The sequence below is a fragment of the Gymnodraco acuticeps genome, unplaced genomic scaffold (genome assembly GCF_902827175.1).
Source record: "Gymnodraco acuticeps unplaced genomic scaffold, fGymAcu1.1, whole genome shotgun sequence".
NCBI lineage: Eukaryota > Metazoa > Chordata > Actinopteri > Perciformes > Bathydraconidae > Gymnodraco > Gymnodraco acuticeps.
The window spans coordinates 2,133,537-2,147,277 of NW_022990014.1; the positions used below are offsets into that span (position 1 = coordinate 2,133,537).

Genomic DNA, 13,741 nt, shown 5'->3' on the forward strand with positions numbered 1-13,741 from the left:
TCACTCATTAATGTTTCCACCACCACGATTTAGGAGCTTTATGTGGGAATGACTCACAATTGATGACAGTGGCCATGAAGGAGCATGTCACTCAGAATAACAGTGTGGTTCATTGCTGAGTGTTTCATCATTTTTGGACAATATGTGACAGAGACATTTTTAATTGTATGTCTGGCTTTTTGTACAAAGGCATTAGTTATTATACAAATTGATTCATTGTTGTTTTTGTCTCAATTCTTTGTTGTTATGAGCAGATATATCCCTTTAATACAACAGTGGGAAGAGCATAGCTCAGTGCATGGAGCTCTATGAAGTAGCTTACCTTTTAAAGAAGGGAAGGTATCAATACATTTTCACTTACTATAGTTTAAAGGTGGGGTAGGTCATTTTGGAGAAACCAGCTCGAGTGCGCCAGAATTTGAAAATACACAGCCGGAACAAATCTGCCACTTCCTTACAAAGCCCCTCCTCCAACACACACGAACGTGCACATGACCAATGAGGGCACGAGATAAGTTTGTGCACAGATGGAAGGCTGACAGGCAGGTAGGCCATCCAGTTACTTTAGCCGGGCCGGCTAAAATGATTGGTCGTGCTTTTTACAGTACTACGGCTTCCACAAATGACATTTTTGTATGGATTTGTTGTCAAAGCACTAAAGATATTCATTGCTGTCGGGATGTTAAGAGCATTCCATGGAATATAACAAAAAGTGTATCTCGAGCCGGTTTCTCAAACTTACCTACCCCACCTTTAATACAAGTTATTATTAATTTAGCAACACCTTGCACGTTTAGCTCACATACATACAATCATGTTTTTATTATATTAGGAACACATTTCCTCATTAATCCATCTTACATGTTGTATCTCTGAATAGTAATTCTGGTGTACCAGTATTTGCTATAATGTGTATACAGTAATTGCTCATCAGTACAAAACAATGGGCTATCAAACCCTACAAAGCCTGTATGAAATATGTTTTCTGCCAAGGTCATACGTTTGTCAAATTAATGCTTCTGATGAAAATAGAGGGAACAATCTCTGGACAAATATTTAGATGTGAGGACTGTGTTCATGTGTTGCTGTTGTAGAGGCTTTTGCTTTTATTATTTCCTTCTATTTAAAATGTGTCTACATAGTTCACTTACCCTCTTACCAATACTAAATACACTGTTGCTTGTTACTGTCAGATTTCACTATATTATTTCTGTACCTGTTTATTTTTTTCAGTCATAATTGGTACTGTTGTAGCAACTTTAGCTGGTTTATAGGACGCAAGTGACTCACTTCCCACGCCACACTTCAACAATAATACAGTGTGTTGTACAACAGTCTCAGCTGGGTCCTAGCACCTGCCTTACTGTTGTGTCTTTTTATGCTTAAGGAGAAATTGTAATGTTACTTTGCAAATCAGTCGTAAAAATAAGCCTTCCCCTGCCATATCTGTTGTTTTTGTTTTGTTTATGTCAGTTGTTGTTTTAACCAATACTGCAATTCCAAATAAAGATCATTTAGCCGTGGGGATCTTCCTCCCTTTGTGTGTTTCCGCCAGTGTGTTGAGGTGCTGTCACAGCATTTAAATGAGCATTTTGCTTCAGCGTGAATGAAGAGTTTTTGTCAGCCTCCACTCATCGTGGATGATTAGAGCAAAATGTCTCCCCATCTTGACTGGAGATCGCCACGGCTCCAGATAACATGCCCGGTGATTGAAGGTCGCAATATTTTGAATTCTAATGGGGCTGCAAGATGAATTGCCTGAAATAGACGGTAGACTCTTCCTGCTTCCTCCTCGTGCCCCCCTTGCCTGTCCGCTGTGAAAAGAACCACTGGGAATGGCAAGGCCCGATGATCATAGAATTATTGGATGGTGATTCTAAACCCTTCAAAGAGGAGTTGCTATGGAGATCTCGCTCCAAACTGTGAAATGATTCACCTTTGAAAGGCTGGAGGGCCTGAAAGCTGAACACATCATTGTTCAGGTGGCGGTTGGTTAGGAAATTGCTGGTGCCTGTGCAATCAGCAGCACTATAGTAGTTAAGGATCTAAAAAGGTTTGTTCTCTGAATGATGTGGGACAACAGTGGTGTGCATATGACGGTTCCTTTCAATCAAGGCACTCTCATGCTCCACGGTTAAACAAAATAAACTGAATGGCAGAGGTTAAGCTAATGAAAGGGGGAATTATCTTTATTGTTTTTTTTACATTTCATAAAAACTGGAGCCTTCACTATTCAACTGCACACGGATCAGGCTTGTGTCAACGGCTTTCCCCTAAATGTAGATTTATTTTCAGTCAGTGATATCAAATATTTTTGGAAAGATGCACCTTTTAACGCTCAGTTTGCTATACAGACTGCAGTAGACAGTAGATTACATAGGAATTGGAGACACGTTGTGAGGGACAGATATTCATACTATTGAGCACTGTGATTTATTTTTCAAAGATGGGATCATGTTGAAAACATGAGTGTTTCCCTGAAGGGCTCAAACCCTCCATTTTCTGGTGTCGAACTGCCTTTTAGCAGCCAATGCATTTGCCATAATTGACATACCCAAAGAAACAGCTGAATGTGCCACAAACTCTGTTACAGAAGCAGCACACTACAAATTGCTTTCAATTTCATGTATCCTAAAATGAATATCAAGATGATATTTCCTGAATGAACATAAATACCCTTATGTACATTGCTGGTGTGTCTAAGTTGGAAAGACATCCATAATGTGCTTTTCCTGAGACTCATAAAATAGCTTTTACTGCTCTGAATACCAGGAGAATTGCGGCACTGAGTTTGCATGGCCATTTTAAAAGCAGTGCGAGGAATGCACGTTCTTTAGATGTGCTCTTACCCATCTTGCATGTGAAAACATGCACAGGAAGTTAGAAGTCAATGAATACTGTAATTTAGCTGAATTATGTTGACCACATATCCTCCCAGGTAGCAGCATCAGAGGAAGCAGCTCAATCAGTATTGATCGTGACTTGACTGAGATGACTGCCTTGTCTGTGTTGCTGACAGAAAAGTAATGATATAAACTGGCTCCAGCTCGCTTGGCGGTTTTAGGTGTGAAGCTTGTACAAACTAGAACTGATTGCTTATATTTGTATACGATTCAGTAGTATGTTCTTATTTTACAATGTTACATATTACAGTGAGGTTAATGTAAAAAACAATGTCACTGAAATCAATTAGTTTTGTCCGTTTTTTTCCCTTTAAATGCCTGTCATTGAGTTTTATCTTCTCATGCTCCCCTGCCTGCAGTGCCGCTGTAAGTCCATAATTTTGCAGAGCTTAGCCTGATCCCTAATCAGGCCATTGAACACCACTCACCCTCTGGTGACTAATCCCTTTGTTCTGTCAATAAAGGAGCACCTGTTAATAGTGTCTTCAAAACATACACAATATAAAATGAGGCAGTAAAATTCAAATTGTGAGACAGATATGACTCCTGTAACCAGGCCTTTCCAACCTCTTTCTTCTTTTTTTTTTGTGTGTTTTAACTGTCTTGCATGTGGCTTTTGTGTGGCGCCGCAGACTCATAAGAGCTGTCTTCACAGAGTCCTACCCAGACCCAGTTGTTAAAGGACTAATTGTGGAGATTGCCCCCTCAGATTTCTCTCCTCTCTTTCACCTCGGGCATTTGTTCTCTGGTTCTAAGCCTTGAATGGGACGGCGGTAAAGTAGATGTGAATGTTAAATTAGGCGAAATTAATTAAAGCAAATTACTTTGGAATATGTGGCAGTCAGAGGATTGTGTCAGCTGATGACTAAATAGTGAGTGATCAGCTGCTCCTGCTCTGTGAAAGCCTCCTTCAAATTTTGATTTATCAGCTTTTTATTGGCGATGCATAACAATAGTTAGAAACCGGTGATCATTATTTAAAAAAAGTAATAAATGTGTTTCGAAATGATTGTGCTAGCTTTAGGTGTTTTTGTCACATTTACTGATATACAGTCATACATCCTGATTCCATTAACAGTGATTTATTCGGATCATGAGTGTTTTATAAACCATGAAAACCTGTTCTTCGCTCCTCATTAATATGCACTAAATTAAACAACAGACTCTTATGAATCTTTACATTTGAAACACAGAACTGTACATCATAATTGTTTATAGTAGGCCTATATGTATATTCTTGCAGCTAACAAAATGATTACATTGCATTATATCTTCTGAGTTCATGCAGACAATAGCAAATGTTCCTTCCAATCAGTGATGAACAGGGAGCTGGTAAATTGGAGCAGCAAAACAATAATTCCACTGATTAGCCCCTTTCTGTGCGGCGTAAGTGAACTGTTTATACTGTGGAGTACCCCTGCAAGAGGAAAGGAACCAAAACAGCCTGATTAGGCAAAGAGTAATTGGATAAGTTCATTTCACCATGAGGACAACGCACAGGATGACAGCTTGCACAAAAGTCTATAGCTTCTGTCGACTCGCATGAGTAATAAGGACACTGGCAGACGATTTCTTGATTTCTGTCACTTTTGTTGTTTGGATGTGACTGATGAGTGATGATAGATTCTAAAAGCCCTGTAGTTTAGTTTTATCAAGTATGTTTCCCTTCGTAAGACAGTAGAAGAACAAAATACATTAGGGTCTGTCTGTGGAAGATCACAAAGGGCTTCATATTGATTCAGTTTACAACTTAATGTCTCAGAAAACACTCAGATTGTTTCAGAGGCAATGGTTCCTTTAGTGAAAAAGACTTGAGAGTCTGCAGATTTGCGAATGGTAATTTTGGATTGGAAAACTGTCTAAAAACGATTGACTCGCTATCCTGTAACTATCCTTACCGTAAACATTTGAGGTCCATGCCAAACAGGATCCATATTTCGTGAGTTTTGCCCAACGGTTTACCAACTAGACACAACCATTGCTAGCCTGTGAAGCTGCACTTGCTAACATCCAAAAGCCAAATGCTAACATCATCAAGCTAACATGCTAACAGTGACAATGCTAACATGCTGATGTTTAGCAGATTGATTGATTGATTGATTGATTGAAAAGTGTATTAACAGCTTGTATATTGGGTACAGTACAGTACAGCTCAAAACATACAATTGTTAAGGGGATGCAGACCAGAGAAATACTTTGGTCTTGTTTACATCAGGGTCCCCCATTTCCAGATCATGTTTACCGTCTAAGTTTATCGTATTAGCTAACTAGTTATGGCAACCATTCAATAGTGGTTCACTCATAATTGAACATCCTGCACAAAATGTCATGGCAATCCATTAAACAGTTAGCCTATACAGTAATATTTCAGTCCGTACTAAAGTCTGACGGACTGATATTCAGACCCCTTGAGCCATAGAGATAACAAACACTCAATCTTGTTAGTAAAATATTTGGCTTCCTCTGATGACAACTAGGACATTTATTTTGTTAGTGAAGATAGGCATAGATAACTTTGATTTATACTTGACTGACGTGTCTGATAACGTTATGCATAATAGAGCTCTGCAAAGATTTCCCTCATATGCTGTTGCCTAACATGACAACTACACACAGCTGTGAATCATCAATATTTTCAGCATGTATCACTGCTAGAACTTGTTGAGAGACGAGGGGACAGCCGCATTAATTGTGCAGATCACTTCGGTGACGTTATTATCTCACAGGGCTTCACCTGTCAACAGACCTCCACTGTTCAGGTGTCAAAACGTGAATATGGATGGTTTATTCTGTTAAGAGACTTCACCGTGCACATTCCAAACATAGCGTCCTTCGGCGCAGCAATACTTAAAGCCAAGTCATCATTCACCTGACTTCCACTTACCTGTTGAATGAGGTGGCATTCCCATTATGCCAAACTTCACAAGTCTCTGTTGACTGATTTACAAAGCGGGTGAAGCCAAATTCCAAGTCCAAATATACTTGATTTATTTTTTAAGTAGTATGTAAATCTAATATGACGTTTATCCAGTAGTGGAGAAAATCTACAAGTTTGAGGTATTGTACTTTACTAGAATATTTGACTTCCATACAACCTTGTACTTCTACTACAATATAGTTCAGAGGGTGTATACTTTTTCTCCACCACATTTATTTCACAGTTGTTTCACAGATTGAGGATTAACACTCAACACATGATGAGCTTCAACAATATGATAAACTGTTGTGATTGTATACCTAAAAACGTAAAGTAACATTTCCGCATCTGCCAACCACCTAAACTTATCAAGGCATACTACACTTTTTAGATATTGGTTGTTTTACACCATATATTTTACCCATCTGGATCAAAGAAAAAACCTGACTATATGTTAGGAGAAAACAGCTTTTGAGTTACGCTGAAATTTAAAGTGAAACCTCTGAAGATAATTGGGAAAACCTCCATAAATGACAAAAAAAAATGAATCCTAATCCTAGAGAAGCTGATGATCACCATTAAACTCTATATTTTCTTATTGTTGTGATTAAAACATTGCACATGTGTTTAAATTACATTTTTATGCAGTACCTTTACTGATAATTGTACCTACCTAGTATTGCTACTTTTACTACACTAAAGGATCTAGATACTCCACAACTGATCTCCCTTTTATTTGCATACAATATGATGTCGTAAAACAAACTGTACAACAACAGGTTGGGTTGTAAATAAACATATTGCAGTCCACTACAGTTGCCATTGGTGATGTTAAAGGCTGTCACTCTCATGTGACAGATGTACCGCCCCCCCCCCCCTCTCTTACCCCCTCCCTCTGCTGGAGAATCAGGGGTCCTGAGAGCTGCTAAATGGTCTGCTTCAGAGCCTCATTACCTAATCACCAGCACCGCCAAGACGGCTAAGACGCAAATGATTAGGGAAGACTGTCATCTGCCATCTATAAATGTTGACGTATTTCTCCTAAATCATTCTCACTTTTGTTTATTTTTTATATATATTTTTTTAACTTAATGGCTAATAGTTTCAAGACAGAAGGGTAAAATATGCATGACCAGACACTCAGCACTTCATGCTGATTGACACACAAGCCTGTTTTGCTGCACTTAAAGCCCCTTTAAAGGAACTTACTTTGACACACTGTAAGCTGGTTTCTTACAGCTCTGACACTTTCACACGACAACATTTTTTAATATATTCCTAAGTATTTTATTGTATTTGTTATGACTTTCGTGTGACTCCCACTGTGCTTGTTCATGTAGATGTTTATTTCTTTCCCATATTCTCTGCAAATAGCTAATGATTTTTTGTGGCAAAATCAAACCGCTATTTCACATTCGATCTGAAGAAGTCAATGTCATTGATCCTGTGGCTCTGACTGCTTATATATGTGTTCATGTAAAGCGGTGTTGCTGCTGCCAAAAAAAAAAATGATATACTGATGCTCTCTCTGTGTTTGTGTCCTTTCTCTGCAGGTGCTTTTGAGGATGAGGATATCATCCATGTTGAGGGAACAGTGGGCCCAGTGAGGAATATGGAGATCATCCACGAAGAGCTGAGGCTGAAGGATGAGGAGATGATCGGCCCTATTATTGACAAGCTGGAGAAGATGGCCATTAGAGACGGTGACAAGAAACTCAAACCAGAATATGTGAGTCAATGTCCCAGTAGGCCCTTTGCTCCCCCTCACAGCAAGGCACAAATAATAACCCTCCCACACACATGGCAAAGAACAAAAAGTATGTTTTTTTTTAATCTCCCGCAATAGGTCTCACCCCTCCCCCTGCCCCATTTTTCCCTTTCTGCGATTGAAAGTGATCAGGGGTCAGGGGTTTTCTGCTGTAGAAATCATTAATAGAGAGTTACTTATTCAGCTGCTGACCCTGGGTCACAGCACTGGGCTAATGAAAGTGTTTCCACACAGCTCTTTTCATCTTAAGTAATACTCAAATCATGGCAGAGCTCTCGCTCATGCTTATACACCTACAGCAGCTCAGGAAATGGTATAAAGCCATACAGTGGGTGACATATATACCAATACCTGGCTATGAATAACGTAAATGTTTAGAATATTCTTTGACAGCAGATTCCTCGGTCATATGCAGAGAGGTGCAGGGCCAACTGCAAGGTAAGATCAGAAAAAAGATCACATCCTGGATCAAAATGTATGTGGAAGCGCACGCATTCAGATGGTGGTATTGTTAAGGTAATGAGGCTGAGCTGACAGTGTTAGCAATGATTTGGTTGTAAATGTCTCATGATGCACTTCTATCCTCGGAGCAGGATAGGATGGGCTAAACACGAGAGAGGATCTGGCCTTTCACTCGGAGCGGCATACCCAATTTCAGGCCCGGCACACCGAGGCTCTGACCACTCATTACACTAACGAGAGGGGCTTTTTCACCTGCTGCAGAGGCCCTGTGTCTGGTTGGTTCCCCTCAGACTAAACCCCCCCTTGCAGCCAACAGCACTTCCCCACACCCCTGTAGCCACACAGACAGGAGCCATTCAGGCTAGGCAGGTGGCCGCTTACGCACATAATTGCTAACAATTTTAGGCAATGAATAAAAATGATACATTACTTGTCAAAGGTTGTGCACACGTCGGCAAGTGAAATCTATAGAAAACCTCTTTAGACGGCAAAGAATGGTGCTTATCAAAGGCTGCAGCGAGCTCTTAGATGGGAGGGATTGTGTGATTGTCTCACAGGCTGCGTCTGGCGTTTGACACGCTCAGCTGTGCACAGACATACATACATGTTTATGTAAGCATCTATATGCAGAACATGTGGATGAAGAAAATGTACAGTATAAATGAAACAATAGTGTTTGTACTGTCTTCTGTAGAGCCACAGCATGCTAAGAAATAAATGGGAAATTCTAAGAAGATGGTGATTACTTTAAGACTCCTTAGATTTTTTCTATTTACCAAGTAATCTGCAAGACCTTTGAAATAAAATCTAATTTCAGTTTCCCATAATCTACAGGTCTTTTTGTGGCCGGGATTTTCATGAGCAAGAACTGCTTTTATTCCAATTATACGGAATTTACAATATTATGTTACCATTTCGATATCTGCGTATTGTCAGGATGTAATGCAAGCAAAACGTACATTCACATTTATAAAGCTGGATCAGTGGACATGTAGTTTACATGAATACCATGTTCACATTTATATAAGAGGAAGCAAAGTAAGAAGTAAGTAGTCCTTACTATGAATTAAAAACAATTACAATAATATACAATTGTTATGTAATTATATTAAAACCACAAAAATGTCCATGTTGCAAATCATAAAAATTAAGGTATTTAAAAGAGCTTTATTCAGAGAAATGTAGGCAGTTTAATTAATTCCCTTTATATTTTAACTACTTAATAGTAACAATTTAACTTACCATATTTCTCTGAGAGGGAACTACTATATATTTTAGTATCTAACTTTGCAGTACAGTATAATACTTTGTACACATTTTTGGGGAATTTGTATTTAATTCCTGCATAAAGAGCATGTGAGAAAAAAGACAATACACATTAGGGGATAAGTAATAATGTTTAATACTAAAACTTAAAAGGATACCAGCCAGCGATAGAATGCTGTTAAATCAATTGGCAAAATTAATTTAAAAAATCTCTGTGAAGATTTTATAGGTTTGACTATTCATAACGTATTGCTGCCACACTCACTTGAAGATTTTCTGTTTATAAAAAGGGATTTTGTAAGAAAAAAAACAACCAAATCAGACATTTTGAATTTATTGTAAAATAGTATATTCTGGTTAAAATATGTTGTCTGGATAAAAAAGTGATAGAATATTTCATTGTGAGTTTCAGGTGAATGTGTGTGCATGCAGCAGCACGGGACTCGCATTGTTATGAAGATTTAAATGCATTCTGCCTGTGCTGTGTTTACAAGAACATTGTTTCATTGCTTTTGTCTGTGTGAATCCTCAAAATCCCCCACCTTACAAAACAATAATAAGAAGCCGGCCCACCAGCGGCGTTTCATGGTGGCAGGCATATGTGTTTGACCCCTGTGGGACCTATATGCCTTTTATTAACACCTGCCTGTTAGAGCAGCGCTGCACGGCGGCTGCGAGCTGATGAGGGAAACCTGGAGCGGGTTCAGCCTGTGTCACTGGCCGTTTGCTGTTTCCATTTCACAGATGATTAATCTCTCTGTGAAGACTTGGGACGGCGCGGGCGGAGTGTATGCAGCTCTTCCTGCGCTCTCTCCCGCTGGCTGCACTCTGGCTGCCTGACTAAAAGGCCTTTAGAATTCCTGTGGAGAGAGATGTGCAGAGAGTGAATGCAGCTGGCTGGGGGTCAGTGTGTGGAGCTTTTTCTGCCATTGTGTAATTGAGGCTCTGGCAGGATTTTTTTCTCAGTTCTTTCAAAAGGGAGTATGATTGTGAAGTGCTGCAAGGGTTTGGGGAGGGAAAAGGAGGTAGGGGGAGTGTTGCAGGGGGTGGGGGAGTTTTTATATGAAGGGGGAGGTCAAGTTGACAGGAACAAAAAGAATGTGTTCCGCTAATTTCTTTGGGGCTGGATCAACAATAATAGGCTCAATTTCTTTATTACAAATTTTATAACTACCTCCCTCCCATTTTCCCACCCTTTTCCGCTTCCAGATCCTGTCAAGACCCAGACTTGCCTGTGGTCTCAGCCCACAAGTACTTGAGTAATGAATGTGGCATACATAGCTGGAAATGCTCAATATTTTCTCCAGTAGAAACAGTGAATAATTAGTTCTGTATCTCACTAGTGCTTATTCAGTATGACTGCGTTCTGCTAAGTGCCTGAGGAAGGACTAATAATTCACACCTAACTAACCAAGTTCCAATTAGTTCCCCGCTCTTTCCAATTTAGTCTTCTCTCTCTATCCTTTTCATTAAACAGTCCCGAAGGAATTTTGATGTTCAAAACTGTGACTCTAAGCGAGACACCCCAGAAGGCATTTTGTCATGATTTAAAGGAGGGAAGGGGGTCTGGTGCATGCCATCCCTGTCAGAGCCAGGCCACTGCTGCTTGAATGCGAGCACAGCCATTGTTCATTTTGGCATCAGGATGCCATGCATTTAGGAAATAATTACCACATACCCTGCTGGGTTTATATTCTTTTTCATCTCCTTTAATGGCTTCTTGTTCATTCTCTTTTAACCCCAAACAGGACGTTATGTGCAAAATCAAGAGCTGGGTTACAAATGAAAAGAAACACGTCCGCTACTATCACGATTGGAACGACAAGGAGGTAAGCCTTTGATGTTGCAAATGTATTATTGTGATTTATCTTGATCATCTTTTCATCTGACCTAAAACAATAAAACTGCTGTTTCCTCCCCTTTTCCCTCAAAATCAAAGGTAATATTATGCACAGTCTTTTGTTAATTTTATTTTGACATTACTTTTGTACAATCTAAGGACATCTGGCCGTGCTGATCATAATCTGGTGGCTTTAAAGTCGCTCCCCACCGTGCCTATACACCAGACCCTGATTTGATTTGGCATCACTTATCTCTGTCTGTTCTGTCCTCAAAGGCTGCTTTGGGAAGTTTGAATTCTCAGTACTTGTCCTGTCTGTCTCTGCACAGATCGAAATACTTGTTTTTGACATCCAAACCAAAGATTTACCTCGTTAACCTCTCTGAGAAAGACTACATCAGGAGAAAGAACAAATGGTAAGTGCTTGGAAGAAAGGCGGGAGCCGACTCATTCCACTTATTAATCATCACCTAAGAGCTTTTCTGCGACTTATGTACGGATTGATTTAGAATAACTTTGATTGAATCTGCATTTCAGCTACAAGAAGTGTGTGCGCATGCGTCTGCATATTCATGAACTGGAGTGTGAGAAGTGTGTGTGTGAGTTAACCTCCCTGATCTACTGGCTGCGGTCTCCTGCTGACAGAAAGGGTCATATCTGTGTGAGAGGATCTGCCTGGAGGTGGCACTAAGTGTGCACTAACACAAAATCCAACTCTGCTAACCCCAACCAGACACTGCACTTCATTAAGCGCAAACTAGCATATGGTCTCTATTTTCTTGCAAAATTTGACATATCATATGGAAGGCTTTAAATGACAAAAAACAAACAAACATGTGTACATTCAAACCCCGACACGTAATTAATGTTGTGTGGAGAGAGCCAATAAATCACAAGGGTTATACTCTTTGAACATTTATCTATCTATAACTGTTTTGGCACAAATATGTTCACAATATTCACATGTTGTTTTAAAAAGTATTACTTTTCAGCCACGAAACTCGTCTGGATTACAATGAAAGCACAACAAGCTGATTACAAAAATGTTTTGAATGCTAACAGGGATTTCCTCCTTTTTCTGTTCAGAATCAACACACTTTTAATACTAAACTTATCTTCTGTGTTTTAAGCTCTGTCCTCTCAACAATACTTTTTATAGAAATGTTGTCTATTGGCCACAGAGAGCAGATCTTGAAGGCTGGTGTTAGACATCCATTATATCTGAAAGGGCTACTTTTCAACACTCTGGCCCATTTGTCAATAGCACCAACTTGTGGATTGTTATCGCACTTTTCCAATTGCCCTCTAGGCTTGTGGTGTCAGTTCTTACAAAAATTATTTCTAGTGTTTTGCTTGGCAGCGTTGTATTACAAGGGAAGTTGTTTACCTATGACTTTTTGTGAGAATGTGTCGACACGAAAAGTATGAGTGTCAGACAGAAGGAGGGGGAAGAGAAGTCGTAAATCAAATGATTCATAGCATGTGGAACACCCGTCATCGGTATAGGAAGAGGTTTTTTTTTCATGTTGCGTGTGTGTGTTTTAACTGTGTGAAACGCAATAAATCTTAGAGCGTTTTAAACAGCCAAACACTAGTGCTCAGGTGTCCTCAGGGCGCCACGATGAACAATGCCGACTTCAAAGTGTTGATGTTTGACAAGTGATGAGTCACTTCCCTTGTCCAGAGAGGAGCTCACACCTGTATGGAGATGATTACAGGTAGATCTAGCTGGCCCTAATTGTACAATAAATGCTGCTCTCAGCCCTAATGGCAGCTAGTCTGCAGCAGAGACGCCAGACTGCCATTTGGCTGTCGCCATGCTCCCGTGTTTTTCCACCAGCATAGTTGAGATGATGATACGGTTAAGGACTATTCAAAGCAAACAGAAAGACAAATTGCAATCTCAGCTTTAATGTGAGGAGGAAAAGAGGGTGAATCCTAGAATGAGGCAAATAAGCCAATCTCATCTGTGTCTCTCAGGACATCCATTCAAGCCATTTCACAGGTTCCGTTTTTTTAAGTACTGTTTTATATTCTAGGTTTGTTGTTCAGTGAATGCTGCCACTCAGGCTCTTGGCTTATGTTAGTTATTTCAATACAACACACTTTATTTCCTGAATTTAATGCATGTATATTCATTTATTTTATATAACAGACACTCATTTGCAGGTTGTAGACACACAAGTGATTATTGCGGTAGCTTTTGTCTCGTGGGAGATTACAGCAGTTTTATCAAACGGTTTGAGGCTCCAAAAACAGTCCATTGTTAGCCAAGATCATCCTGTTTGGAGTATGGGAACCACATACCAAGCTGCCCTTGTTTAGACAAGAATACACAGTATTAGCTTCAGCGAGCCATCATTAATGGAGGGATCAGACGAGGAGCAAGGCCTCCTTTCATCCCCAGGTTCTCTGCTGGAGACAGTACATCATTTACTGTTGAGAGGAGCACATGGCTCCAATCCTATACAGTGTATGTGTATGTGTATGAGAATGCGTTCATGTGCATGTTTGAAGTCTGTTTCAGAGGCGACTCCATGCTCATTTGGATGCTGGCGTAATTGCGGTGTGGAGATCAAAGGCTC

At 39.9% G+C, this 13,741-nt stretch overlaps 1 protein-coding gene across 1 annotated transcript in view; it reads left to right on the top strand.

The window, feature by feature from the left end:
• The window catches only part of LOC117544332 (obg-like ATPase 1), a 38,646-nt gene that overhangs the window by 10,015 nt on the left and 14,890 nt on the right, over positions 1 to 13,741 (top strand). Inside the window, exons 5-7 of the mRNA XM_034213272.1 lie at positions 7,374 to 7,549; positions 11,065 to 11,153; positions 11,483 to 11,572. Coding sequence (XP_034069163.1) covers positions 7,374 to 7,549; positions 11,065 to 11,153; positions 11,483 to 11,572 — 355 coding nt within the window. The remainder of the gene's footprint in view (positions 1 to 7,373; positions 7,550 to 11,064; positions 11,154 to 11,482; positions 11,573 to 13,741) is intronic.